This window comes from Mya arenaria, chromosome 9 (genome assembly GCF_026914265.1).
Source record: "Mya arenaria isolate MELC-2E11 chromosome 9, ASM2691426v1".
In the NCBI taxonomy this organism is placed as follows: domain Eukaryota; kingdom Metazoa; phylum Mollusca; class Bivalvia; order Myida; family Myidae; genus Mya; species Mya arenaria.
The window spans coordinates 40,087,366-40,115,274 of record NC_069130.1 but is presented as its reverse complement, the minus strand read 5'-3'; the positions used below and the strand labels follow the sequence as shown (position 1 = coordinate 40,115,274).

The 27,909-nt window shown below is 33.4% G+C and overlaps 2 protein-coding genes across 7 annotated transcripts in view; both read right to left on the bottom strand.

Moving 5' to 3' along the window:
• Window positions 1-27,909, bottom strand: part of LOC128246685 (transcription initiation factor TFIID subunit 10-like) — a 38,043-nt gene that overhangs the window by 7,482 nt on the left and 2,652 nt on the right. Inside the window, exon 1 of one of the 2 annotated variants that reach the window (XM_052965021.1) lies at window positions 11,998-12,052. The exons of the other annotated variant lie outside the window; for it this stretch is intronic. Coding sequence (XP_052820981.1) covers window positions 11,998-12,037 — 40 coding nt within the window. The 5' untranslated portion in view covers window positions 12,038-12,052. Of the gene's footprint in view, window positions 1-11,997; window positions 12,053-27,909 lie in introns of those variants that run through there. 2 annotated transcript variants of the gene reach the window in all.
• On the bottom strand, window positions 5,269-23,497 carry LOC128246682 (chloride intracellular channel protein 2-like). Of its 5 annotated transcripts, none has more exons than XM_052965015.1 (2): window positions 23,355-23,497; window positions 5,269-11,342 (listed from the first exon to the last, which is right to left on the bottom strand). In XM_052965015.1, the coding sequence occupies exon 2, from the start codon at window positions 10,980-10,982 to the stop codon at window positions 10,233-10,235; it is 750 nt and encodes a 249-aa protein (XP_052820975.1). In that variant the 5' UTR covers window positions 10,983-11,342; window positions 23,355-23,497; the 3' UTR covers window positions 5,269-10,232. The 5 variants fall into 5 exon arrangements, with proteins under 5 accessions (XP_052820975.1, XP_052820976.1, XP_052820978.1 ...); XM_052965016.1 differs by lacking the exon at window positions 23,355-23,497 and adding an exon at window positions 19,412-19,532; XM_052965018.1 differs by lacking the exon at window positions 23,355-23,497 and adding an exon at window positions 19,457-19,475.

Genomic DNA, 27,909 nt, shown 5'->3' with positions numbered 1-27,909 from the left:
GGTTTTGTAAACTGGACTCTTGGATGTGAACCATTTAGAGGTATCAGTCAGTTTGCTTTTTACCAAATGTTGGTTGGTTTTGTAAACTGGACTCTTGGTTGTGAATCATTTAGAGGCATTAGTCAGTTTGCTTTTAACCAAATGATGGTTGGTTTTGTAAACTGGACTCTTGGTTGTGAACCATTTAGAGGCATCAGTCAGTTTGCTTTTTACCAAGTGTTGGTTGGTTTTGTAAACTGGACTCTTGGTTGTGAACCATAAAGAGACATCAACAATTTTGCCTTTTACAAAATGTTGGTTGGTTTTAGGGTCTGTGCTTTTCATTACATTGTATTGGTGTAAAACCTGAATTGGATACAACAACCCAGGTTCCAAGGCGAAATTAGGAATATTTGACTGTCAATTAAAGTCTTTGGAAACAGAACTTGATCTAACCAATTGTTTTGTATATCATATACATATATGAAGGTATAACGTGTCATTTGATATAACCGTTTCAACTGATATAAATATAGAAATGGCTCAAAGTACAACTAGTTGTTGAGAAAAGAAACCGACCGAAAATAATTGTTAAATGTAACTAAAGGTAAAACAAACTAGAGCTATCACATGCTATCCCCACAAGGCGTCTTGACTCAGATATGGTTAACATTTTCTTAGAAAGGGGCCATAACTCTCTTAAACAGTGGTGGATTGTAACCATAGTTGAACCTGTATGCTAGAGTGTAAAAGAACCCTGGTCCTGTTAAACCACGCGGATACCCCTTTTTGAGCAAATCCTAAATAAAACAGGGGTCATAACACTATGTTACAGATGTGTACCACTCGTGAAACATTACTTTGGTGCTAACTCGGTTAAATGTATTACGAACTTACACTGAAAACAGCAACCATCCTCTACATACTCCACAAACTTTTCTGGGGTATAAAAAATGCTTTAAGTATTGTTTGAAGTATGCGCAGCTAAACTATGTTCAAAGTATGCGCTGCTAAACTATGTTCAAAGTACGCGCTGCTAAACTATGTTCAAAGTATGCGCTGCTAAACTATGTTCAAAGTACGCGCTGCTAAACTATGTTCAAAGTATGCGCTGCTAAACTATGTTCAAAGTATGCGCTGCTAAACTATGTTCAAATGGCTAACTTAAATCTTGATACGTTGATAAAAGCAAATTTTCTGTATGAAAGTACCAGGAAGGAGAGTATTGTCAAAAATAGCCTTATACAACAGGTTTACTCTTCAGGGGCTCTAACGGCTGATAATTGTCGACCCTGTAAAATAGCCGGGGGTCTTAAGTGTCTGATGGATTCTTAACGAAGGGTAAAGGGGCTTAGACCCGTTTTGATATTGTCTCCAAAGTATTTTATATTAATTTCATGGCACTTCCTACTACTTTTATATGCATGTCTGAGAAAAGAACCTTTATAACTTGAGCATGACAAGTCTGGAATTAAAGGGACTGTGTCACAGATTGGCACCAATCGGAACGAATATTCGGATAATTATCTAACAGAATGTGTTCCGCTTTGATATCATAATAAAAAAAGTACCAAAATGAAAAAAAAAACATCGTGTCGGAGACCGGGTTCGAACCCGCGTCGCAAAAATTGAAGTCCAGCGGCTTACTCACTGAGCTACAAAGGCTTAATTTAATCGGTTGACATAATTATGCTATACACCTACCACGGTAATATCACGTGATAACAGCGACTAGCCAATCACGCATAAGGAATTAATTATACCTGGTAGACGTACCCAGTAATCTTTTTTAATGGAAAAATAACAAGTAACTGCTAAACTTAAATAAATTGTAAACCAATAGGTTCTTCAGTTAGTAAGTTTCAATGCATTGTACACATCGATGCCAAGTTTATGTCAGTTTTCGACAATATTCTTTTTCCCCGCTATTTTATCATCTGTGAGACAGCCCCTTTAAAAGCTTTCAATCCTGATTTCATGATTTATCTGAACTTTTGAACCCCTGTATTCTTAGACTGAGTTGTGTGTCCTAACGAATAAAATGCGGTCGTAGTGTCAAGCTGTTTGTCTGTTATGGAACGGAAGAAAAAGGGCTGGAAAAAAATATCTCTTCAAGACAACATTGAACATTAACTAATATATCCGCACTGGGCTCAATTACTCGATATTCGAGAACCAATCCTCAAGACCCCTGCATAATTGAATATGAAAACATATTCATCCCGTTAATGTATTATTTAAATCGTTTGACATAAAAATCAGTTTGCACATACATTGGCTATACACCACCTTGTGGACTTGCTTTAAACTTTTTTTGACAAGAACTTAAAATAGTTCGTTGGGTTTTTAGTATTTGAAGGTTTTCATTCAACGACGAAGCGAGTCTGATAAAATTTCGCTTCCATTAAGCAAGACCATTGTGTTTATACCGTAGAGGTTTCGAGTACATTTAGTCCAACAGGAAAACAATAAAAAAAATGCATCATAGCAAATGGGCTCACATTAAACTTATTTAGTGTTATTAAGTGACAAATTATTTCTCTAAAAGCTGATCTTAATCAAGGAACGCACTTTTCTCTTATCGGTGTACAACTTTAGTTCGTCCATATAATCACCTTAATCAAAACATGTTCGAACTTTTAATGAGCATCTTGACATTTTGAGTAGCGCTTAAATTATACTTAGTCGGAGTGCAGACATTATATTTTTGGTTCTCAAGAGTATAAAGATATTACAATAATTTGATTCAGCAAATTAAGTTCAAAATAGTACCGAACATTAAAGCTGCTATATCAGATTTACCGTTTTGACACCTTATTATTTTTTTGTCTTGGAATGAGCAAATTGTTGCGTCAATATCTGCAAATTACTGATATAAGACTGCTGACAAAAGATCAGATCGCAGATTTTCATATTTTTGTTCGAAAATTAATGTTTAAAGGGTTTAAGAAAAATGCATTAAACATCAATTTTTTACACCAATATAAAAATCTGTGATTATTTTTTGTCAGTAGTCGTATATAACTGGTTTCTATGGAGTTTCGCAAAAATTGGCTTGTTCCAAGACAAAAATAAAAAAGTTGTCAAAAGGTTCAATCTGTGAGAGTGCAGCTTTAAAATGATGGCATTTTTTATTTAAATATTTTTCAATATATCGGCAACACTTATAAGGGATGTGCGTTCAGTACGCAATAACAAGGCATAATTGCACACGAAAGGTAACGGGTATTAACTAATATGTCACATGATTTCATTATGCGAATCCCCTTTCATTTAAACTACGATGAAATCAGTGTTTATGTCTCTCATTCAGTTTCGTAAGGGCCTTACCTAGTGCTTCTAAACAGAGTTTATATTTAAATTTGATCTCCGGCCCCAATATCGCGAAAATACTTAAGTCAAATCTCAAACTCAGTCTCAACACATTTTCTCCCTGTAGTTTTCATCGCGTTATTTATTCCTAAATCGTGTCTATCGTATAAATAAACAAGAGGCCCTCGAGGGCCTTTACTCTGAATTCACACATTCAAAGGGAAGTAATCAGTGTATCATATTTCACAAAGGGCAAAAACTACTACAATAACACACAACTCTGTTGTCTTCCTTTGAAAATACTTTTTGCTTTCAGGCAAAGGGAATAAACTACTGCAATAATGCACAACTCTCTGTACAAAGTTGTCTTCCTTTAGAAAGTACTGCATAAGGTCGATAATTCAGTCGTGCGTGGACCAAATTGACTGATTTACGAGACTGCATTTACAAGCAATGAGACTCACACACGAAGTACACTGTGACATCGCATAAAACACTTACAAGTTGTTTCCGTTTATTTTTATTCACATACACATAGTTACATTGGAAGCAAACACGAAAAAGCCTGGTTAACAGACAGAAAAAGGCAGTAACTATAATTTGTATAAGGCCTAAAAAGTTAAGACTATTTCTGGTGACCCAAACTCTAATAAATAAGGTCGATCCTATTTTTCTTTTATGAAAAAATAGTGTGAAATATTTGGTAAATCTGGGATATGAAAGTGTGTAACTAAGGACAAGAAGTGACAAATGAAAAACTAATGCAGACATGAAGCATTAATGCATAAATAAATAAATTATACTGGTTTCCTATAAAAGGAACTCCTGCCTACCCTATTTTTTCAGGCGTGTCACACGAACCACTTTTTTTGGCCTTACAGAAATGAAATGGATATCATATTAAATTATAGGATTCAAAGGTTAAGTCACCTCAAGAGCACATGAATTTATATAACTTGGTGATGAGGGAAATCATATCAAATTTTGATGGTAATATTCAATTATATACATAGAAAGGTTAAATACAGGCTATTCGATAAACTAACTGTGAGGTTGTAAGATTTTTGGTGTGTTGTAGTTTATTTAACACTAGAGGTTGTAAAAACCACTTTTATGTGTATGTGTGGACTTCTTTTTGTGCACTCTGTCATGAAGGTGATAAGGTCATAACGTGGGAAATTTTCCCTAATGACCTTTAAAGGGGCTGGACACCAGATGGTCCAAAAACTGTCAAATACAGTATTTCCTCAAAACAAGCAATGCAATCTAGTAGGAGGCTGATTATACATCATGTTGCTGTCTTATCTGTGTTTCCCTGTGTAAAAGTAGCGCATAATGGTTTCCCAGTTTAAATTATATCTGTGTATGAGTACTGCACAAATAAATTATAAAATATACTGACGTTTATTTTATATTTTTGACAATTTTCTTGCAATTGTATCATCTGGTGATTAGCCCCTTTAAACTCAACAACATCTTTGACCTGTATGTGTAGCTACACATAAAAATACACATATACGTAATGTTTCATAACCGATCTAATGTTTATAAATCGTCACAACATTAATTAAGCCAATAAAAAAACAGTTAATGAGAACAATAATTCAGTAAATATTGGTTTTATTCAGTGAAAGGAAAGCTTGAATTTTAATTATGTTAAAGGTAAACAGAAATCCAAATCTGCACATTCACTAGATCCAAAGATAGAAGAACAAAGTCAAACTTAAACAGACTAGACCTTGAAATTTAAACCATATTTTTTTGCAGTTTTCAATACACTACAACAAGCACAATATCTTCAACGAAATTGACTAGCTAAGAAATGACTACATGTACACACAATATAAAAAGACTAGCAAAATCATGGCAAGAATTTCTCATGAACAAAGCAGCAATAAACTATACACAACCCAGAATAAAAGCTAGGGTGTCCAAGGGTATTGTCATTTATTTTTTTAAATTGTTCATTTTTAAAAAAAAAAATGTTTATTTATTCTTAAATGTAAGTTCAAATTTTGTGACTATACCATCTCTTTTTCGTAAAAAAATTGTGCAGGCCTGGGCTTTTATATATATGTGCCTATCTGAAGCTGCACCATGCAAGTCATACATCTTACTTCAACACATATGATCATTCAAGTTCACAACACATATAATATACAGCTGTCAGTTAAATAACCAAGGGAGATAAATCAAAATACATAGCTACTCAATTAAAAATCTGCTAGTTTCCCCTTGTGTTGGGTTATAATTTTTCTCTTAATTCAAACTTTTACATGGTTGAAATGTTTTACTTTTAAAATCTTGCTATCCAATCAATTGTTGATATCAGGTTTTTGAAGAAAATATGAGTGCTGCCATAGGACTAATTTGGCAGGAAATGTTAATATAATCATAGCTATGTATGTCTAATGTCCGTCTTCCTTATAATTTTTCGAAGTCTTTAATGTATGTAAAATCAGATAAAAAAAAATCACAACACAAATACATTTTACTTAACATTACAGTGCTTTTTTCTGACCATTTTGGGAATAGGCCGGAACCTTTCTTTTCCTTTCTTTAAGAATAAACTAATTCTTCAATATCCATATGGTTAGGGGTCCACTTATTTTACAGACAAAATTGGACTTTGATCAGCTTTGGGAAAAAAACATACTATAGTAATTGAATTAGCAGTGGGAATTTGGCCTCAAATTGGTCAGAAAAAAATTACTGCATTAACATTATGAAAATAACATAAGCAAAATATTTATTTCAGATAAAATAATGCCAAACACTTTAAGTCAGATTAAATAATTAAGGCAAACACTTAAGTCAGATAAATGAATGCAAAACATTAAAGTCAGATAAAATAATGTAAAACACTTAAGTCTGATAAAACAATGCAAAATTAAAGTTAGCACCAGCATAAAATAATAAAATGTAAAATTAAAAATAAAAGTACATTAAAAGTAGAAATATATACATGTAAAATAAAAATTCCAAAATTATTAAATATTTTTGTGTGCATCACTTGTTAAAATTTTTTTTGTGTCAACAGATAAAAGCCAACGTTTTAACAGCAAAACAGTTCACTTACTTGCAACTATAATACACATGAGAGAATGAATGATTAACAAAAAGTGAACAAAAATTATTTAAAATAGCATATAAAATGTATAAATATCGAATGGCAAAACAGTCCCACCAGGTTTTAATGGATAAGTCTCCTCCCCCCCAAAAAAAATCTTTGTCTCCACTAACATTTCAATTTTTTTTTTTAGTGTAAGTAGGCACATATTTTATTTTTTTTTGAGAACAGGGAGTGTGTACTTAACCCACCTTTTTCAGGGTATATCACCATTGTAGAAAAATTTAAATACAAGGTGGTCAAATTTTTAAAATGTTCACTAAAAAATGCACGTTCTTTAGGAAATAAGGAAAAAAAAATCTATGATACAGCAAAAAATTATGAAGGGTCAGGAGGAAAATAAACGGTCTGTAGGGTTGGTGGAAACAAAAAGTTTATTTTAAGCCTTAAAGCTGCACTCTCACAGATTGAAAGTTTTGACAACTTTTTTATGTTTTGTCAAGGAACGAGACACTTTTTGAGAATATTCATGGAAACCAGTTATATAAGACTGTGAATAAAATAAGATCACAGATTTTACATTGAAGTTCAAAAATATATGTTTATGCATTTTTCTTAAACTGTTAGTAACACTTTAAGCCATAAAACATTTCAAACAGAAATATGAAAATCTTCGATCTGATTTTTTGTCAGCAATCTTATATCATTGGTTTACAAATATTTACGCCAAAATTTGCTCTTTCCAAGACAAAAAATAAATAAAAATAGTTGTAAAAATGGTATATCTGTGAGAGTGCAGCTTTCAGTCTATACATTTCGGAGACAGTGTTGTGGTTTATATTCTTAATGCTAATTCACTTATCCCACATAGTTAAACAAAACTCATTAAAATCTGTCTACAAAAAGCTTCCAAAAAAACGCTTGCCTTTTGTTCTAAATAACATACAGTAAACAATTAATTTCGCCATATATATTCGAGAGCATTGCGCATTACTTGTTATTACGCAATACAGAATATGCAAATTTAAAATCACGACCGAGTTATTTCAAACAATAAACAGTAACAACCTAGACAGAGCTCATAATTTATCCCATCTAAATATGTGTATAAGTGCTTGCATCAAAACAGTAGCAAACAAAGAATGGCTATAAAGAGCTGCTTAATGAGTTTTAAATCTTTTCACAAGTATTGCTTCAAGGGGCATTCCGCCAGACTGGTTCCTGCATGTTTGTCCACTTAGCAACGCTTAAAGATAATCTTAAATTGACACTTAATCCTAAATTAAAATGAAATTTATATTTATTGATCATTTCTAGCATGAGAAATGTTCTTTTCAACTATTTATTACATGTAACATTATCAATGATTCTCAAAATATAACATTCTTTTTGAAAATCATAAAAGAGTCATGTGTTGACCACTCTTGAGAGAATGGCCCAATAAAAGCTGTTAAGCCACATGTTATAACATGAGGTAAAATTGGTAGAAGGTACGAAAACCTTCTATATTTCTATGTGACTTGACCCCTCCTGGCAATGCAACTCCACAATAATATAACACCCCTTCATATGTAACCATGCAAGCTAGCTCTTATAAGCCTCAATACATTAGTTTTGCACTTCTTAAGAGCAGCACTTACAAAAAACAATAACAAATATATTTTTACATACTTCCACAACACATTAACAAAGAGTACAACGATATACTTATTATATATTCTATAAAACATGAGTTTGTATGATCTGTGATTCTTTCTCTGTCAAAAATAGATCTACTGCCTGAGCCTTTTATTGGGGAAAAATATGCGCGAAAAGTCCTAAAAATGGGAAAATAAGAGAAATGTTTAATTTTTCTGCTTTTTCTTAATTTATTATTCACTTTTCATAACAACATTAATCTGCCCCGTTTTGATTTCAGAAGTACTCATTTTTTTACAATTTGGAAAAATGAGCATATTAAGAGAATCAAAATACGCTTTTTGGCAATGGAAAATGGCCAGTATTTGGCAGAAAAATTAACCAACAGAAAAACACTGATGACATAATGATGGAATTCCTAATAATGTCCAGAATATAAAGAAATAATACAATAAATGCAAGCACTTCTAGCATGAGGTAAGTTAAGTATAACTTGCGATTCAAAAAGCAAAATATATAACAAATTTATTTTGCATAAAATTTACAAGCAAAGTAAATAGTAAACAGACTGTTAATTTAGTTTCCGTTGGAACTCAAGAATTATATAAGCTACATTTTATTGTAGTTATGTCAATGTCGTATAAATATCATTCTCAAATATTGTAAAATAAATTATATTATTTGATGTCCAGCCTGTCAAAATCATTTAACAGAAGCCTTAAAATAACTAAACAACACAAAATTTTGACCATTAAGAAATATTTGTATATAATAGAGTAGCCAATTGTATTAAACCGGTTCAATTTTTGGTTTGGTCGAAGTTATCCAAAATGCATCTTGATTGATCAATATTTATCAAATAAAGACTACTAAACCAGTCAAATTGTTTTAATGAGTCAACAAGCCACAAGATGATATGTTGACAACTTATCAGAGTTTTATACAATTAGCTGCAGTGTGTTATAAATAAGTAGAAAATGAAGAACCGTACCATTTCATTGAGATGGTTGAATAAACACTGAGTTACATGTACCACTATATTGCAGATGACTAACTGAATATATCTGTAATTTAGCTGTATAATTTTGAAAATTGATTTATCTGTCAGAAACAATTATTAGTTGCAAATTGATCACCTACTTTAGTTAAATAAATTAATCAATCTCTTCAGTAAATAATTACTTAAAACATGACGTGTTGTCAAGGACCATAATGTTACAAAAAATAATAAAATGCTCAAAATAAAAGAATGTCATCATTCAGAATGTTGTGCATGAGTAACATACACAATGAAAATGGAATTCTAAATTATTCATAGGATTAAAATCTGGAAAATTTAGCCAGCTGAAAACAACGGTTGAGACAAATACGGTAAAAATCCAGGAAAAAATGGCACAACTGACATGTAAAACATTCCACATTGATTCATAAGGCTCTGTATAAACTATAATATCCTATATACCACATTTGTCCTAGTAGACGCACCTTTGATTTGTCATATTTCAGACTGTCTAGTAGTTTTGTTTCCAAATTCATCATACACTAAAAATTGGTGGTGTGTAACCTATGAGTTGGTACACTAGGGTAGAGATTTGTACATGTAAAAATTTAAGCATGTGCAATATAAACAAAATAATGACAGATTTTTTTAACAGCCAAACAAACTCATTTCTTTAAATGTTTTGAATCAGGAAAAGAATAATAATTTATTGAGGTCCTTGAAACTCTAAAAATGCCCACTTAAAAGAACCATTGCACATCTATAAGGGCACTTGCGTCTTATACTTTAAAAGACAAATATATGGTATGAAAAAGCACAAGTATCTAAATCACATGATAGACACTACAGTTAATAAATTCCTTGAAAATGCATATATATATTTCCAAACAAAAAAATGCAAGCAAAACAACTGAATTTTTTCAAGACAAGCAAGATACACTTCATGTTTATAAAAATACATTGAATATGTATCGGTAAACGTAATATCTTTCACAGCACGAAAAAGCAGTCCCTCAAAAGTCATAATAACAACAATCTATTTATACAATAAAATAATTACTTCTGTAGTACACGCTACAATGTACATTTTAGAGGCGAAAGCATCGAGTTCTAAGCGACATCGATGGTTGTGCCAAGGACTTTCTCCCTAATACACTTTACAATCTTCACTCTCTTTGCTAAAGCAAAACTTACTTAAGTCCCTATGAAAGATAGAACTTACAAATGAATATTCTAATCAGACGGAATATCAATGGAAAACCGTGGCTCGGTATCAGTGGAATACTGCCTCATTTTTTCCTCTGAGAGGTGCGGAGTCTCCGCCTTCTGGCTCCAATGGTGAACGATCTCTTGATCTGAAGGGCACGTCTTACGGAAGGTCGTGCTTGTGTAGGCTTGTCCCATGTATTTCCAGATTGCAGTCATCGTGGCCGGAATGTCAAAATCCTTCAATGCTTTGCAGGCGACGCGAATGTGCTGCAGTTTTGGCAGGACAAGGCAATCCAGATTGGAAATTGTGTCCCCGCAGAGATACTGGGTACCAGCTGACTCTAGGAAGTTATTTATTGCTCCGAGCTCTTTTAGCAAATTTTCTGGGCTATTTTTCACTTGTTTTATGAAGAAGGAAAACTTCGAGAAAAAGTTCAGGCAGACGGCATTGGCTTTTACATTGTCATATCGCAAATCAGGGTGCGGGAAGTTCTTATCCAAGTACTGTACGATCTCATCATTGTCCGTCAAAATCTCATCCCCGTGTTTCAACACTGGCAAGCGATTGGCCAATTTCTTAAACTCCTGTGGTGGACGTGACATGCTTATGGTGATAACGTCGTAAGTAAGCTCTTCATCTCTTGCTTTCAAGTCAAGAATCATGTAAACCATTTGACAGAATGGACACGCCCCGTAATTCTTACCATTTTCCCCAGCCTTCACGTACAGTTCCAAGTGGTTAGAAGAAGACGCACTATCTCCGTTTGTATCCATTTTTATGATATTTTTTAACTAGAAGTTTACAGAATGGCTCAATTGATAGCTTAAAGGCTTTAAAATTATTAATACATTTAATGTTTTATCACTGTTATTCTGTTACAACCACACTGTATGTTGCGAAGTCAAAATATCCGATGAAATGGCTTAAGAGTTATTGGAAATACCGAAGGATTAAAAGTATAAGGTCAATGTCTCTTCAGATGCAATCAGTTATATCATGCAGTTCAAATTTGCACAATTAGAGTAAATAAAGGCCACAACGCTTGAAGGAAGGGCAGCCACTCTGATTGAAGAGTAAAGGGAGATTACTCTCATCACATCAAAAGGGAGAGAACTGTAGTTAGCTTCTTGCACCTGAAGAGACAGGAAAAATATAGAGTTAAGTCCAGAAATGATTTTAATAAAGAGACTTTAAAGAAGAAATGCAATTTTACTTACTATTGTTTATTACAATAGCATTAACAACACCAACATGCTATCAAATATGGTGTGTTTATTAGCATGATAAAAATGTCAAGATCTGACATTTAATGCATGTCAGATCTGACATTTAACACTAACAAGAATTACATTTTCGAAATTAATTTGAAATTATATCACTATAAAATACCATAATATACCAGTTTCAATAAATAGGTCCAAATCTGTTGAAAAAACTCACTCTTAAATATCACAAGTTACAATTCCTTCAAGCAAAATATATTAATTAATTTCAACCAATCATATACGGTGCACAAACGTGAGTAAATTTAACGCATGGCCAATCCATGCAATCAAACATCAATTAAAACTTCAACTGGTAAGAAAATAACATCAAAACAAAATTAACTCTGAGCTTGTATACAACTGTCACCAGTTGTAAACATAAAATGAAACTATTTCACTTGCCCTACCCTTGCCTACAACCTCCTCCATCATAATTCACCTATTAATCACCGCTTACTATTTAAATTAAGCTGCCCTTCAGATAGCTTCACAAAATTAATCACATTCGGTAACAAAGATTTACCATTAATCGAGGCCTGCTCACTTTTGTCAAAAGAAAACATTCAGCTACATACCTTAGCAAGCTCTGGTTTTAATGTATTTTAAGTGTTATATTTGCGTATTTAATCTTCAAGGTCTAGGCAACTGATATCTTTTTCAAGCATTTCCCTTTTTTTTTTTAAGTATGATTTAAATAAAACATGCTTTACCCATTACAATCACTCTGAATAATTTTAAGCTGTTGCCATTATCCCTCCCCCCACCACATCTCCATATAAAACACTAATATAGACACTCACAGTGATTTTTTGGTGCAATTTGCTGCCTTCTAAAGGCTGTATCCCCATGCGAAAAACTGTCCATTTTTCCCCAAATTTTTATAATTTTCTCCCAATTTGACATAATTATGCAGATTACGTTAATAAATAAAAAAGTAGTGAATTTGTTGAAATATAAACACAATCTTGACAAGAATTACTCTTTCACAACATAATGCATGCATAAAAAAGTTAAAACATGTCAATTTGCCATCTTATTAGCTGTTTTGGCCTGGTTTTGTATTTTTCCCAAAGTCAACTTTTTTTTCCCAATTTGCAAGGCACAGCTAGGCGTTAAAAATAATTCAAAAAAAAAAAAACGCTGAATCATTGTTCTATTGTTCTCTTTGGAAGCATATAATTTATCTTATCTTATTTTTGTTATAATTTATTCCTTTTAAACTAAATGTTCATAAACATGACAAGATATGACAAATAAATCATTAGTTCATGTCAGAGCTGCATGCGAGTTGAATAAATCATTCTCTTATCAAAATTTATATGCAAAATTGAAATGACATGTACCGGCGTGTAGCTAGGGCCAGTTTCGGATTACACAGATCAATGACAGACAGCATATTAACCCCTTCACCCCGTACCCCCCTTCGGTTTTTATTTCAAATTCGGGACTAAGCGGCCGTGCCGAGGCTCGGCTCCCCGGGTTGGACCGGCAAACTCGACGGCTATGGACGCGCAAAAAAAAATACACTTTTTACCTAAACGCGCTTAAAACGCACTAAAAAGTGTATTTTTCCTGCGTTTTTCTGAAAAAGTGTATTTATTCTGCGTATTTTTATGAATAACTGCGTTATAAGTGTATCTTTTCTAAATAAGTGTATTTTTTCTGCGTCTTTTGTTAACTGAAGTGTGTTTTTTGTGTGAATAAGTGCGTCTTTTCTAACAGAAGTGCGTTTAAGTGTATTTTTTCTGTCAATAAGTGCGCTTTTTATACAGAAGTGCGTTAAAAGTGAATCTTTTAGGTTTTTGTTTTCAGCAGAGTGCGTTTTAAGTGGATCTTTTAAGGGAAAAGTGCGTCTTTTATTTTGTTTCTTTTTTTACCACCAATAAGTGCGTTTTAAGTGCGTCTTTTATTTTGATATTTTTCTGACCACCAGTAAGTGCGTTTTAAGTGCGTCTTTTTGTTAAGAAGTGAATCTTTTACTTTTTTTAATATTAATGTGAATCATGCCCTTCTCAAAATAACATTTATGAAATACACACATAAATACAAGAATATGAATGAATGAATAAATCAACCAGTAAATAAGCATTTTATTATTGATCAATATACCTTCAAAATAAAAAAAATAAAATAATGAAATAAAAAGAAAGATTATTTTAAAAATCAAAAATATATTATAATTTCTTATTTATTGTGTAATCAAAAGAACACATTTTACTTATAGGCAAGAATCAATTGCATGTAATTACAACATTTATAGAATTATTATTCCTTAAGTTTCTTGTAATGACTACCAAATTCTTTGTCATTTCCTTTCCAATTTTACAACATGCATGATAAGCCTGATCTTATCTGATTGTACCAAGGACCAATTAAATCTCAGCATTTAGGGAGCCAATTTCAAATCAAAGCTACTGGTAGCCATTTTGTTGGGATTTCATTAAAAGAATATTGATGATGTTTTAATTAATAAATGGATTTACACCAATTAAAACAAATTAATATTAAAGGGATTAGTGAAATAAAATAATGATCATTAGATCAGGTGAATATGAACTATGACTAGAAACATGACAATACCACTATTGGATGATTTGTGATAAACTGACATGTGAAAGCACTCAGGTCATGGTATGTATTCTTTATTTCAGTTGTTAATTTCACTGTTATGACACTTGACTACTTGTGGGACTTTTGTTTGTCAACTTTCAATCTAGTGCACATATTTTAATAAATAACAATGCTGGTGAAGATAGTAGCTGGAAGTTGGTAGATATAGTTTTAAAACTCTATGAAGATGCACTTGTTTTTATCCTTATATATGTTAATTAATATCAACATATTAAGCAGAAATTGCCATGTTTCCATAAATATGCACACTAGCACCTTTAAAGTTATACAAATGATTACAGTGTTGGTTTTTGGAGGGGTCATAAAACTGTCATCTTCCACATGGCTTACCAGTTATTGGAAACTGGCCAAATTGGGTCAATCAATTTAAGTACTAATAAAGTCATTACTTATTTAAAATATGATACCCTGTTTTATTCCAGAGCTGTCAGGAATCTCTAGATTTGACAAAAAATATAACAAAAGATTCTTGAGACTGTCATTTTCCAATTTGTAGCTTACAGTTTCATGATTTTCTATCAATTATTTTTGCCACTGAGTAAAAGGTTATTTTATTAGTGCTAAATTTGACAAATATGTACTTGTTTGTCTGACTGTAAATACATTATGTCCAGTTACAAGGTGTCATGTTAAATTAATTATGAGATATTTTTTTTATATATGTAACACAAACTCATGTTTAGGAAATTTAAATGAAACAAAATCAGTATTTATTTATTCAAATGTGTTCTATTTTTGATGGTTCAATATATTTATATATATAAATAATATATTAAAAGTGTCCATTTTTTATTTTTGCAAAAATGGACACTTTTAATGCAGGTAAAGTGCACCTGAGTGAATTTGTGCTCTTTTTTAACACAGAAAAATGCTCTTTTAATGCAGAAAAAAATGCACTTTTAACGCATTTTTTTCATAAAATTTGGGAGCAAAAGATTCACTTTTAATCAGTAAAAACGGAAGTGCGTTTTAAGCGCGTTTTTTAGGGATCAAAACGCACTTCTTTACTGAAGTGCGTTTAACTGCGTTTTTAACCCAAAAATGCGCACTTAAAGCGCAGTTGAGTGCGTCTTTTCTAGAAGTGCGTTTTTACCTCCAAAAAGCGAACTAAAAACGCACTTTCAAGAAGTGCGTATTCTTTCTAAAAAAACGCACTTAACTTAAACGCATTTAACTGCGCTTTTTGGAGGTAAAAAACGCACTTTCAGAAAAGACGCACTCAACTGCGTATTAAGTGCGCATTTTATCCTAAAAAAACGCGGTTTAAACACACTTAGTGCGTTTTTTTTGTGTGTAAGTTCGTTTTAAGTGTATTTTTTTTGTTAAAAAACGCACATAAAATACACTCAAGTGCGTTTTTAGAGCGTTTTTTGTAAAAAGCGCAGAAAAAATACGCTTAAGTGCGCTTTTCTGTTCAATTTTATTCACTTTTTACGCACTCGGTAAGAAAAATACGCTTAAAACGCAGTGCCAATACCGCTGCGTTTAACGCGCGTTTTCTGCACGTTTAACGCGCGTTAAACGCGCGTTTTCCACACTTTTTTGAGAAGGGTTTGTTATGTCATCTACCAAAATTTGATTACGGTACGCAACTGCGTATTTGCGTATAGTCAACTACGCGCCTGGTGTTGTACTGTTAATTGCCGGGATTATCATTGGAGCCACAAAATTTTGGTACTCGTTTTGAAAAAGCTTCAAAGCATCTTCCGTTGTATTGCCAATGAGTAGAAAATGGACGTGAGTACGGTTTCTTATTTTTTTAATTGCAGAAAAACATTTCTCATGTAAATCCAGATATTTCCCATGTCAACATGAAGCTAATAATATAGCAATACCACTTCTACTGTCAATAAGATTTTGAATTTTATTCCGAACTTTTACATTTAACACAACAAAAAGTTCATCCTAATAAAATTGTGGAACTTCATTCCCTGGTTTTTGAATTTTTACTCATATATATCAAACCTCTGAAAGAAACAAATAAAATAAGGCACCATTATTCGCTCTTTCCCTCCATTATTACTTATAGGCACTGCAACCTGAGACATGTTGGAGCATTTTCAGCATGCTACAATTGGTTGTATCTCAAATGATTCCCAGTCATATGTTATATCTATGTCTCTCTCATTTCCAACAATATTTTAATTTCAATACATATTAACAAATCATCTTTATAACCATTCCACTTATTTTTAATTCATAGTTTTGGGTTACACAATCTAATGAACAAGACTTACCCTGGTACTTGCAAACATTAAGCCAAAATCTAATTTGCATATATCTCCCCAAAATCGACACACATCGGATATTCAAAATACTTCTACATGTGAAAACAGAAAATAAAAACCTTAAGATCGTTCCAACCTCAAACACTAGAGACTCCTAGGCCAAGCAGTTTCTAAATTTAATAGCACTGTTAAAAGTGTAAACCTGGTTTGCTTTTATTTCTCAATCAACACTCACCAGCATGAAAATGCTCATTTATCTATTAGCAAACAACCCCTGACCCAACTACCTATAAATTCTATCAACTTTAAACAATTTGGCTGTGTATTCTTGGAGATAGATAGTCAACTATAGAGCACCTAAATTGATAATGGCACTCAATGACTTGTGAAAAATTCCATCTATCACACTTCTGAAAGAGAAAAATTCTATAAATTTGAGAAATGAGAAGGTTTAAAGAAAAGGGAAAATGTTTCAAAAATTCACAAAACATCAATTAAATGAGTTTCTGATCTTCCTTTAATCAAAGCTATTGTATGATTTTAATCTCTGATTGAATTACTCATACAATCTCTGAAGTTCACCATAGAATGTTACCAGGCTGCAGCAGTTACTAACAATTTTGTACCCACTTGTTAGTTCCATACAGTGATTTGTATACACAGGGGCAACCCAGGATTTGACATTAGAGGGGGCATAACTTGGGAGCGTTACCTTTTGACATATGCATCTCCCTCTGAACTGCATGAGCCCATTGTCACTGAATTGCTACAGAAAATCAGACAAATTCACTGTTCTGCTACAAAGAAAAATGTCACAGAATACCTACTTAAAACGAACTATATATGTCAAAGAAAAATACAATGCAGACAATGTTGCAAAATTCCATTAAAAAAAGAAAATGTCGCAGAATCTCTACAGAGAACCAGACAATGTTGCAGATTCCCAACAGAGAACCAGACAATGTTGCGAATTCCCAACAGAGAACCAGACACTATTGCAAATTCCCAACAGAGAACCAGACACTGTTGCAAATTCCCAACAGAGAACCAGACAATGTTGCAAAGTCTCAACAGATAACCAGACAATGTTGCAAATTCCCAACAGATAACCAGACAATGTTACAAAGTCTCAACAGAGAACCAGACAATGTTGCAAATTCCCAACAGATAACCAGACACTATTGCAAATTCCCAACAGAGAACCAGACACTGTTGCAAAGTCCCAACAGAGAACCAGACAATGTTGCAAAGTCTCAACAGATAACCAGACAATGTTGCAAATTCCCAACAGAGAACCAGACAATGTTGCAAATTTCCAACAGAGAACCAGACAATGTTGCAAAGTCAAAACAGATAACCAGACAATGTTGCAAATTCCCAACAGATAACCAGACAATGTTGCAAAGTCTCAACATAGAACCAGGCAATGTTGCAAATTCCCAACAGAAAACCAGACAATGTTGCAAATTCCCAATAGAGAACCAGACAATGTTCCAAAGTCTCAACATAGAACCAGACAATGTTGCAAATTCCCAACAGATAACCAGACAATGTTGCAAATTCCCAACAGAGAACCAGACAATATTGCAAATTCCCAACAGATAACCAGACAATGTTGCAAAGTCTCAACAGATAACCAGACACTGATGCAAATTCCCAACAGATAACCAGACACTGTTGCAAATTCCCAATAGATAACCAGACAATGTTGCAAAGTCTCAACATAGAACCAGGCAATGTTGCAAATTCCCAACAGAAAACCAGACAATGTTGCAAATTCCCAATAGAGAACCAGACAATGTTGCAAATTCCCAACAGAGAACCAGACAATGTTGCAAATTCCCAACAGATAACCAGACAATGTTGCAAATTCCCAACAGATAACCAGACAATGTTCCAAATTCCCAACAGATAACCAGACAATGTTGCAAAGTCCCAACAGAGAACCAGACAATGTTGCAAATTCCCAACAGAGAACCAGACAATGTTGCTAATTCCCAACAGAGAACCAGACAATGTTGCAAATTCCCAACAGAGAACCAGACAATGCTGCAAATTCCCAACAGAGAACTAGACATTATGTTGCATTTCGTTTTCCAGACAACGACGCAGAATTGCTTCAAAGAACCAGACATTAATGTCGCAGAGTTGCTTTAAAGAACCAGACATTAATGTCGCAGAATTGCTTCAAAGAACCAGACAGTGTAGCAGAATTGCTTCAGAGAACCAGACAATGTCACAGAATTGCTTCAAAGAACCTGACAATGTCTCAGAATTGCTTCAAAGAACCTCTTTGATAGTGTCACAGAATTGCTTCAAAGAACATGACAGTATCACAGAATCCCTTCAAAGAACCAGACAGTGTCACAGAATTGCTTCAAAGAACCAGACAGTGTCACAGAATTGCTTCAAAGAACCACTTTGACAGTGTCACAGAATTGCTTCAAAGAACATGACAGTGTCACAGAATCCCTTCAAAGAACCAGACAGTGTCACAGAATTGCTTCAAATAACCAGACAGTGTCACAGAATTGCTTCAAATAACCAGACAGTGTCACAGAATTGCTTCAAAGAACCAGACAGTGTCACAGAATTGCTTCAAAGAACCAGACAGTGTCACAGAATTGCTTCAAAGAACCACTTTGACAGTGTCACAGAATTGCTTCAAAGAACATGACAGTGTCACAGAATCCCTTCAAAGAACCAGACAGTGTCACAGAATTGCTTCAAATAACCAGACAGTGTCACAGAATTGCTTCAAATAACCAGACAGTGTCACAGAATTGCTTCAAAGAACCAGACAGTGTCACTGAATTGCTTCAAAGAACCAGACAGTGTCACAGAATTGCTTCAAAGAACCAGACAGTGTCACAGAATTGCTTCAAAGAACCAGACAGTGTCACAGAATTGCTTCAAAGAACCAAACAATGTCACAAAATTGCTTCAAAGAACCTGTTAATGTCACAGAAGAACAAGACAATTGGTACATTATAATTAAGTCAATAATCAATACAGCCACGAATAAGAAAATGAGATAATAATGTAATATAAATGAAATGAAACTTGATAATTACATACACACATATATATATATCCTACATAGCACTCAACAGAATTGTATACCAATATGACACAGTTTTATAACAACCTATACTGTACAGAATCCTTAAACAACACTAATAATGTGGTACACTTGTTGTAATACACAGACACTATAGAGACAGACTGTGAGGTCTACGGAAGCAGAAAGCTATGGAAAAAGCATAAAAAATATTAATTTTGTTGTCAGAGGGGGCTCATTATAACCAACTAAAGCTCAATTGTTAGGTGTAAAATTCAATGATTGGGAAAAGAGATCCAAACTTTTATATCAATAATAATGAATGGATGCATTTTGTAATTGTGTTATTGATAGATCTAGAAAAATTTTGAATGAAATTAGAAGCTTGTTACAGAATGCAAATGAATACAACCACAAAAGCAGAGGCAGGTCTCTTCCGGAGGTTGCAATTCAAGTCCTTAAAGCGGCACTCTCACAGATTGACCCTTTTGACAACTTTTTTATTTTTTGTCTTGGAACGAGCCATTTTTTTTTCGAAAATCCATGGCAGTTATATAAGCCTGCTGACAAAAAATAAAATGGAAGATTTTTATATTTACATGTAAGTTAGAAAATTGATGTTATATGTATTTTTCTTAAACCGTTAGTAACGGTTTAAGCCATAAAACATTTATTTTCTAAAGTAAATATGAACATCTGTGCTCTGATCTTTGGTCAGCAGTCTTTTGTCATTGGTTTGCAGATATTTACCCAAAAAATGCTCTTTCCAAGACAAAAAATAAAAAAGTTGTAAAAATGGTAAATCTGTGAGAGTGCAGCTTTAAAAATGGTATCTGCAGCAAAAACAGTAAATACTGTATCCAAGAAATGACAAGTCTCAGTGGGAATTATTACAAAACATGAAGATGTCTGTTCTGTACCAAACAAGAGCCCTAAAGAGCACCACGTACGCTCCTCTGTTTTCCCAAGTCCAACATGGGGTATTAATATAACAACAATTATAAAAACCAGAGTTATGGGCCTTGGTTTTCAACAGTGCATATGTCTTTTGCATGCTGACATCAACAATGCCAACAATGACAACAAGACGGTGACAGAACATGTACATTGTACCTTAACTTTTATTTTTCAAAAAAACAGACCAGCTAAAAAACAATATGCAGAAAATTATCTCACAGTGCTCCACAGTAATAAGCATTAGGAAATCACTTACAGATATATACATAAGTATAATAATAGTCTTATACTTTCCCCTAGATTTTGTGGATAGTGAATTACTGCCATGTCTTATTATACCATTGTTTATTGTGTACAACATCAATCCTCATTATCAACATACCTGAGTCCTAGTCTTATAATGTTAGGATGCATAATTAATAATGTCAGAAATATAAACTCGGAAATTTTCCTAGTCAGTTCCCTACTTTCTTGTAAAGTAATACTACATGTACATGTAAGACTTATAATGAACATAAATGTTACCATGTACATGTGCTCTTGCTAGCTGTTTCAGTTCCAGAGTTGAATGGCAAATTTTGCCCTATGATGTTCCATGTTTGACCACTTTACTAAGTAAGCAGTGTTTTTCCCCTTCATTTCAGAATGGGTCTGGGGCCAGTTGGATTGGGTAAAATGCTGAGTAAAAATGAGCAAAGATACTTTAAAAAATAGACTGAAAACATTAAAGATTGTGATATATTTAAGTTCACACTTCAGTACAAAATTGTTCCAGGGTCCAATTTTATTTATTTTTCAAAACATAAAATTCATAATTTTATTTTTACATTTGAGAAAAAAAGAAAAAGCATTGGGAATTGTGCTGAGATTTGGGTTACACCAAAGGAAATTCGGCCCCAGTGGTTGACCCCTTCTGTTGAAATTTATATATTTTTTACCTCCCACGTAAAAAAATCCCTTAAAAAAATCAATTCATTTTTATTTATTTTTTTGAGGTGCATTGACATATTGGGCTATACAGTGCAATTCATGAATATGTCCATATAATAGGTTTGTGGAATCATACAAGATAATTATTGATTCAGTCTAAGATCACATTATATTTCACTGAGTAAGCACCAAAAGCTGTATTTCCTTTTGGTGTTCACAAGGTGAAATGTTTTGCAACAATAAACTGAAACCAACAATTTTTCTTTTAATTATATGCTAGAAAGGATATAAAATGACATTTATTGTACTTTTTCATAAAAGTTTGCCAAATTGTATGTGAAAGGAACATCATTTGGGAAATAACGTTACTGAAATTGTTTCCCAGCCCTGTGCATGCTGATATATTTGATCTGGACCTGGGAATGGGCATAAATCTCAAACAGTGAAAGATATCAAATTGATATTTTCACTGTTTGAAACAGTGAAATATCATTTTCATATAATCACTGATAAATCTCTATAGACTACTGGAAAGCATATAATAAAAGGTTTAAAAACAAGTTGAACATTACATGAATTATGTTCTAAAGTATTATTCCCTTTTTGCCAAAAAGACGCTATTTTTCCTCTATCAAAGGGCTCCGCCACCACTCTCTCAACAGTTGAGAAAATGAAACACTGCCAATTAAATGTAAACCTATTTCTATACAAAAACATCCAGCGTCAATGATATTCCTATTGGCAATTGCTTTAAAATCCAAGCCACAAATTATCTATTTAACAAGTTCCCGAAATTCAAGGTAAATAAAGATCTTGTAAAACCTTATAATTATGTTTTCAAGATACACCCATTTTGTGCCCTTCCAATTCAAATATAAACCAATCAAAACCTTTTATTTGCTTTGTAATCAAACACCAATTCTATTTACAAAATTTGATTGGTCGATCCACAATCTGGGTAGCAAAAATCAAAGTAAAAAAACAATGCAAATCAAACACAGACAAAAGCATCAAAACCGCAGACAATAAATGAAGATACCAATTTACCAGAGGAAAAAATACTAAAATAAGAACATCCAATACAGTGATGTTAATCAATTACCCAGCAGAACCAATCTCTGATGACAGGAACCAGCTCTGTCTGATTACAACACTGACAGGAAAACCATTAATGAGAATTGTTTGATGTTATTTCTGAGGTTTTTCTATTCCATTATTATGTAATGTACATGCATGTTTAGAATTACGTATTTATTACTGGCTATAGCTCTTATAATAAGCAATATACTCTTTTAATCAAGCACAATAAAGATACATTTTGTTGTTATTTCTTAGGATTTTCTGTTCCATAATTTGTAATGTACACATACATGTATTCTTAGAATTATGTGTCTACATGTTTTACTCACTGTGTTGGGAATCGGTTCCAGTTTGAATAGTAATAATCGGTTCCAATCAAGTAACCTACATTGTGTCAACGATAGTACAATCATTTTTTGACAATACCCTAATTGTATTTTTATTCTTGTACAATAACCCATAATCCTTTACTATGCTTATGTTTGAAGTTATTTAGTGTTGATGTTGCTTTCGGCCATATTGCACCAGGCCCCCCCCCCCCCCCCCCAAATTGTCCAAGTCAACCTTTTATTTCAATAAAGGAGGACAAAGTATTAAAATACGCCCAAAATGCACTAGAAATTGTAAAATTTCATAGGGGGTGTACCCCATACACCCCTGCCAACATTTTAAACCAGATAAATTTCAGTTCTGATAGAGGGGTGCAAGTCAAAAGATTTCGCCCCTAAGTTATGCCCCACTCTAACGTCAAACTGTGGATATGCCCCTGGCAAGAACATATAAATTGCCTTGAGAACGTGCTGTATCAATGTCAGTAAATTAATGAAGATTAAAATACAGCTTTATCGTAGAATGTCACGCAGCTATTTAATACCATAGAATGTTACGCAACAAATGGGAACTGGTTGTAGAATTTAACCAATATCAAGTTCACACCACATAATAATATATATGAATTTTAATATTACATAAGAAATCGAATGTTTTTCTCACCTCGACCTTAGGACATAAAAAAACACTCAAACTCCTTGAATACAAGTATCTCCAGTGGGGTCAGACATTAGTCTATTTTCAGATTTAAGAAATAGGCATTTAAGCCCACTACTGCCCATTTTAATTCCCCTTCCAATTTCATTATCTACGAAAAATGAAAACTTGACAACCCACATGTTTCCTACACCTAGCTGCCAAGATATTTACTGGCAAAAATGTAGGTAAGTTAAACATTAGCTATTTGAGGTCTGGATTAGATAAACTGCTAACAAAAATAAGTCAGATGATAACATTTTTGATGAGAACAGTTTTTGTCTTCGATGCAACCATCAGTGCATCATAGTTAAAAAGATTCTTTCCCAGGGATGATTCACATGATATTACATGAATGGAAAGTCAAGTAGTTCCTTGATTTACACATTTTATACTCATCTTTCCAGTAGACGCTCATCAGAGAAAAGAATAATAATTATAAGATGATGCTTTGTGGTGGATTATAGAGACTAATCAGTGAAATGATATACATGTATCATTGTTTCAAACCAGGGTTCTCAATAAGTTTAAGCTGAACCGTCTCAAATAGTAAAGTTACCGAACAGCTACTACTTATTCTACTTAAAATTCATTTATTTTTCCAGATTTGAACCGCCCAATAGCCATTTAAACCGTTCATTTTGGCCGGCTGCCAGTTCTTATTAAGAAATATTACTGCAAAAAGTGAAAATTATTAATTGATACTTGTAAATATTTAAGAAATTTGGCCCGTAAGCACTTACATGTCCAAATCAAAATTTCAACACTCACAGGGCTGGGACATAATTCGGCTATTTAATTTTCTATCATCCTCGGATACCCACTAGACACTAAGTACTGCGCAAAACTTTGTTGTGAATCGTGGGCAATTTGGTTAGGAACTTTTCTTTATCATTCATAGTTAATGAGACAGTTTCACTGGTTCCTTGTTTGCGAAATATGCACTCATACTAATGTTTTCACATAGAAAAATGTATTCTGGCAAAAGTTTGAAATGAACTCGACCTGCCAGATCACTACAAAATTTCAAAACTACAAAATTAGTCACTGAGACCACTCGCCTATGGAGCAGACAATAAAGAGAAATGGAAGAGTGTTTATTTGAACGTAACATGTGATTTCATTGGAAGGTGAGTTCCCCTACATCATGTATACCTTCATATTTTAAAGATTTTTTTTCCCACCTCTTATTAAGTTTAACAGAAGAAAGTACCTGATGGTTTTTGAAGATGATTTTCATTCAATATGATGTTTTAAATGCTTACAAGTTGGCGCATTTTTCTGAAAAACTACAATTAACTGTCATTTTATATTCTTTTTAGGTAAATGATCAAAGAAAGATCGATAGTTTGTGAACAACCAAAAGTAAATAATTAACTTTTGGCCCCCTCCTTGATGAAATATGTAATTTGATGTTCACTGTGTGAAATATATCTTAATGCAACGAAACAAACAACAATCCCATAAAGTTTTTTTTATGATAATTTCTTCTTTTTTTTATAAAAGATTGAATTCAAATAAAATAAGAGCTTTGTGTTTTGTTTTGTGTTGTTCTTGCAACTTGCAGAAATTCCCTTTTTTTTTTAAATAACGCTGATTTTCCCTTTCTCAGGATCCCCTATCCCATTCACATAATACAGCCCTGATATGTCATTATCGAAAATACTTTTATTAGTAAGTCTGATGTAACAATTAAATCACAACTATAGGACAATATGCCACAGACATGATCACCACAGTGATTTTAACAGTTAAATCACAACAGTTTCTATTTGTCAACATGTCACTGACATCCCTGTGAAATTCTCAAGACTTAAAGTGACAAAACAGGGGACATCAATGCCTTGATCCGAACACCAATGGAGAGGCTTCAAATCCCCTACCCAGAGCTGCAGTATTGATCATTAAATCATCAAACAAGTTTGGTTTCTGATTGATAAGCATGTGGGCATGACCATATATCACTGACCACAAACAGATACACCAGTAATTAAACAAACTTCGGCCTTATAACTACAGTCCGTCATATCTCGTGTTTTGACAAGTTGACAAGTTACTGACCATGTTTAACATCTATGTTTGTCCTGTTGAACTTTGATGGAATGTTAAACTCCCATTTAATCTTTCAAGTACAATTTTGTTTTGGTAGCACTCCTCTGCTCTTGTTCAGCCAAGCATGTGCAGCCTTCTGCCTTCTTAGAATTGAAATTTGAATGCTATAATTATTATCACATAGTTTTTATCTTTTGCTTCATTTTAAAAATGTATTTTAATTATTTGATTAAAAATACATACAAACTCAATATATTATGGCAGTTGAAATCTAAAATTATAATTGAATACATTTCTAACCATATATTTATAGCCTTTTCTGCCAAATGTATATTAACAAGAGATGTTTGTCAAACATTATATGCACCCCTGAGTGCCAATGTTGTCAGGATTATTTGGACAATTGAATGAAATATGCATGGACCTCCAAGTTTTTGAGCCATGGGTGGCAGCCAGTGTCAAATAATCACACAAGCTTTTTGCATTCAAGGTCACTCTGCACTGTGACCTTGACCTTTGAACCCTTAAATTTAAAGGGCCATCTACAGGTCAGGCAAAACCCCTTAGTCAAGTTTGATGATCATAGGTCCAGGCTTTGTTGAGATATCACTGGGAGAAGCTTTGTTAACTTTTTTTTGTTAAAGGTCACAGTGACCTTGACCTTTGATCTGATGAAACCCAAGATCAAGAGTGGTCATCTACTGGTCAGGCCCAACCTTTATGTCAAGTTTGATGACCATAGGTCCTGGAATTGTCGAGTTTGCCTTCAAGGTCACTGTGACCTTGAACTTTGACCTGATGACCCCCAATATAAATAGCAGGGGTTTTCCTAACGATTCGACTTTCACTTGCCCCAGGGGCAAGTCAATTTGAACATCTACTTTCCCCCTGTGAAATTGGGTTGCCCGAACTTTGATAATGTTTATAAAATTATGTATACCATTTTAGTCAATCTGTATTAAAGGCAATGATATTAATTAATAAACACAAAAAATAAATTAAGATTTTAATTGCTACATTTTATTTTCAAACGAGCATCATCCAACAACAGTTACACCATAGCCTCACTGTTTAAAACCATGAGGAATTCATTATTATGCCTTTTTTGCTAATATTAGGCTGTCTTCATATTGAATTCTTTTTTCAAATAGCTTTCTTCACACTGTTGATTCTTCTTCATAAAAGTCACAGTCACTGCTGTAATACATCATCATCCATCACTATTTCTTCAGTACTATTATCATCAGTTTGCCTGCCTTGGCATGTATAACATGGTATTGGAGAGTCACCACCAACTAATTTACTTTTCTTCTCTGACTCATAGTTATTAGCATCATTGTTGTTTTCATCATTGTTATTTTCATCTGAGCTATTGTTCAGTTTCAGCCTGTTTATCTCCGTCCGCCATCTTGCCAAGTCCGACAAACGCTATATGTTACAATTCGTTTGATTGGCTTTCTAAACTCCAATAACCAATCAAAATTAGTTTAACTTTCACTCGTTAGGAAATATTTTAACCCAAAGAAAAATAAAAATAAAACTACCGGAAAGTGTTCACAATGAAAGCTCACTTGCCCGGCGGGCTACCTGCTTTGAAAAATCACTTGCCCGCAGCGATTTTAACCCGGCGGGGGCAAGCGGGCGTCCGCTTAAGAAAACCCCTGAATAGGGGTCATCAACTGGTCAGACCCAACCTACAAGTCAAGATTGAGGGCCATGGGTGCAGGCATTGTCAAATTACCAATCGGACAACCCTTCATCACGAAGGTCACTGTGACCTTGACCTTTGACCCGATGACCCCTAAAATCAATAGGGGTCATCTACTGGTCAGGCCTATATTATCAAAATTTGGTGTTTTAATGCATTCTAGATGTATTTTTCAACAAATTCATTGTTTACTTGTTAGATGGAACAATCCACATTGATTTATTGTCCAATCAGAACAAGTGTTACATTCGTAACATGTACATGCAAGGAGATGCGTGATGGGTCACCACTATTTACTTGTGTATGTGTCATTGTTTCAGCCATTTTCTGACCTAAAGGAAGGATATATATATATATATATATATAACACAGCTTTTAAGCTTATACTTATATAATATATAAATAAGTTTCCCTCTTTCCCAGCCAATCGAATTTACTTTCAAAGATGTTAAACTTTAATCTGCTTGATTAATGTAACAGTGTTCTTTCACCTAATCCCAGCCACTAACTGCTGCACGATTCATTGAAGAAAAAGTCTGGAACCAGGTAGTAAATTATTAATATCAACGGCTTCTAATCGATTATAAATTATCAAAAACATTTTAATAATTAATTTAATAGTAATGAAATAATTTAACAATTAAATCATTTGTTTTCTTCCATTCCTTGAAGAATTGAGGTCACATTTCCGGTTTGATTTGACTGTTTAAATCCGGTATTTCATTATTAATGTTTATCCCAATCATTTCATTTTGAAATGAA

What these genes read in the sequence shown, in the direction of transcription:
- LOC128246682 (XM_052965015.1), bottom strand. Translation starts at nt 10,982, where the DNA reads ATGGATACAAACGGAGATAGTGCGTCTTCTTCTAACCACTTGGAACTG.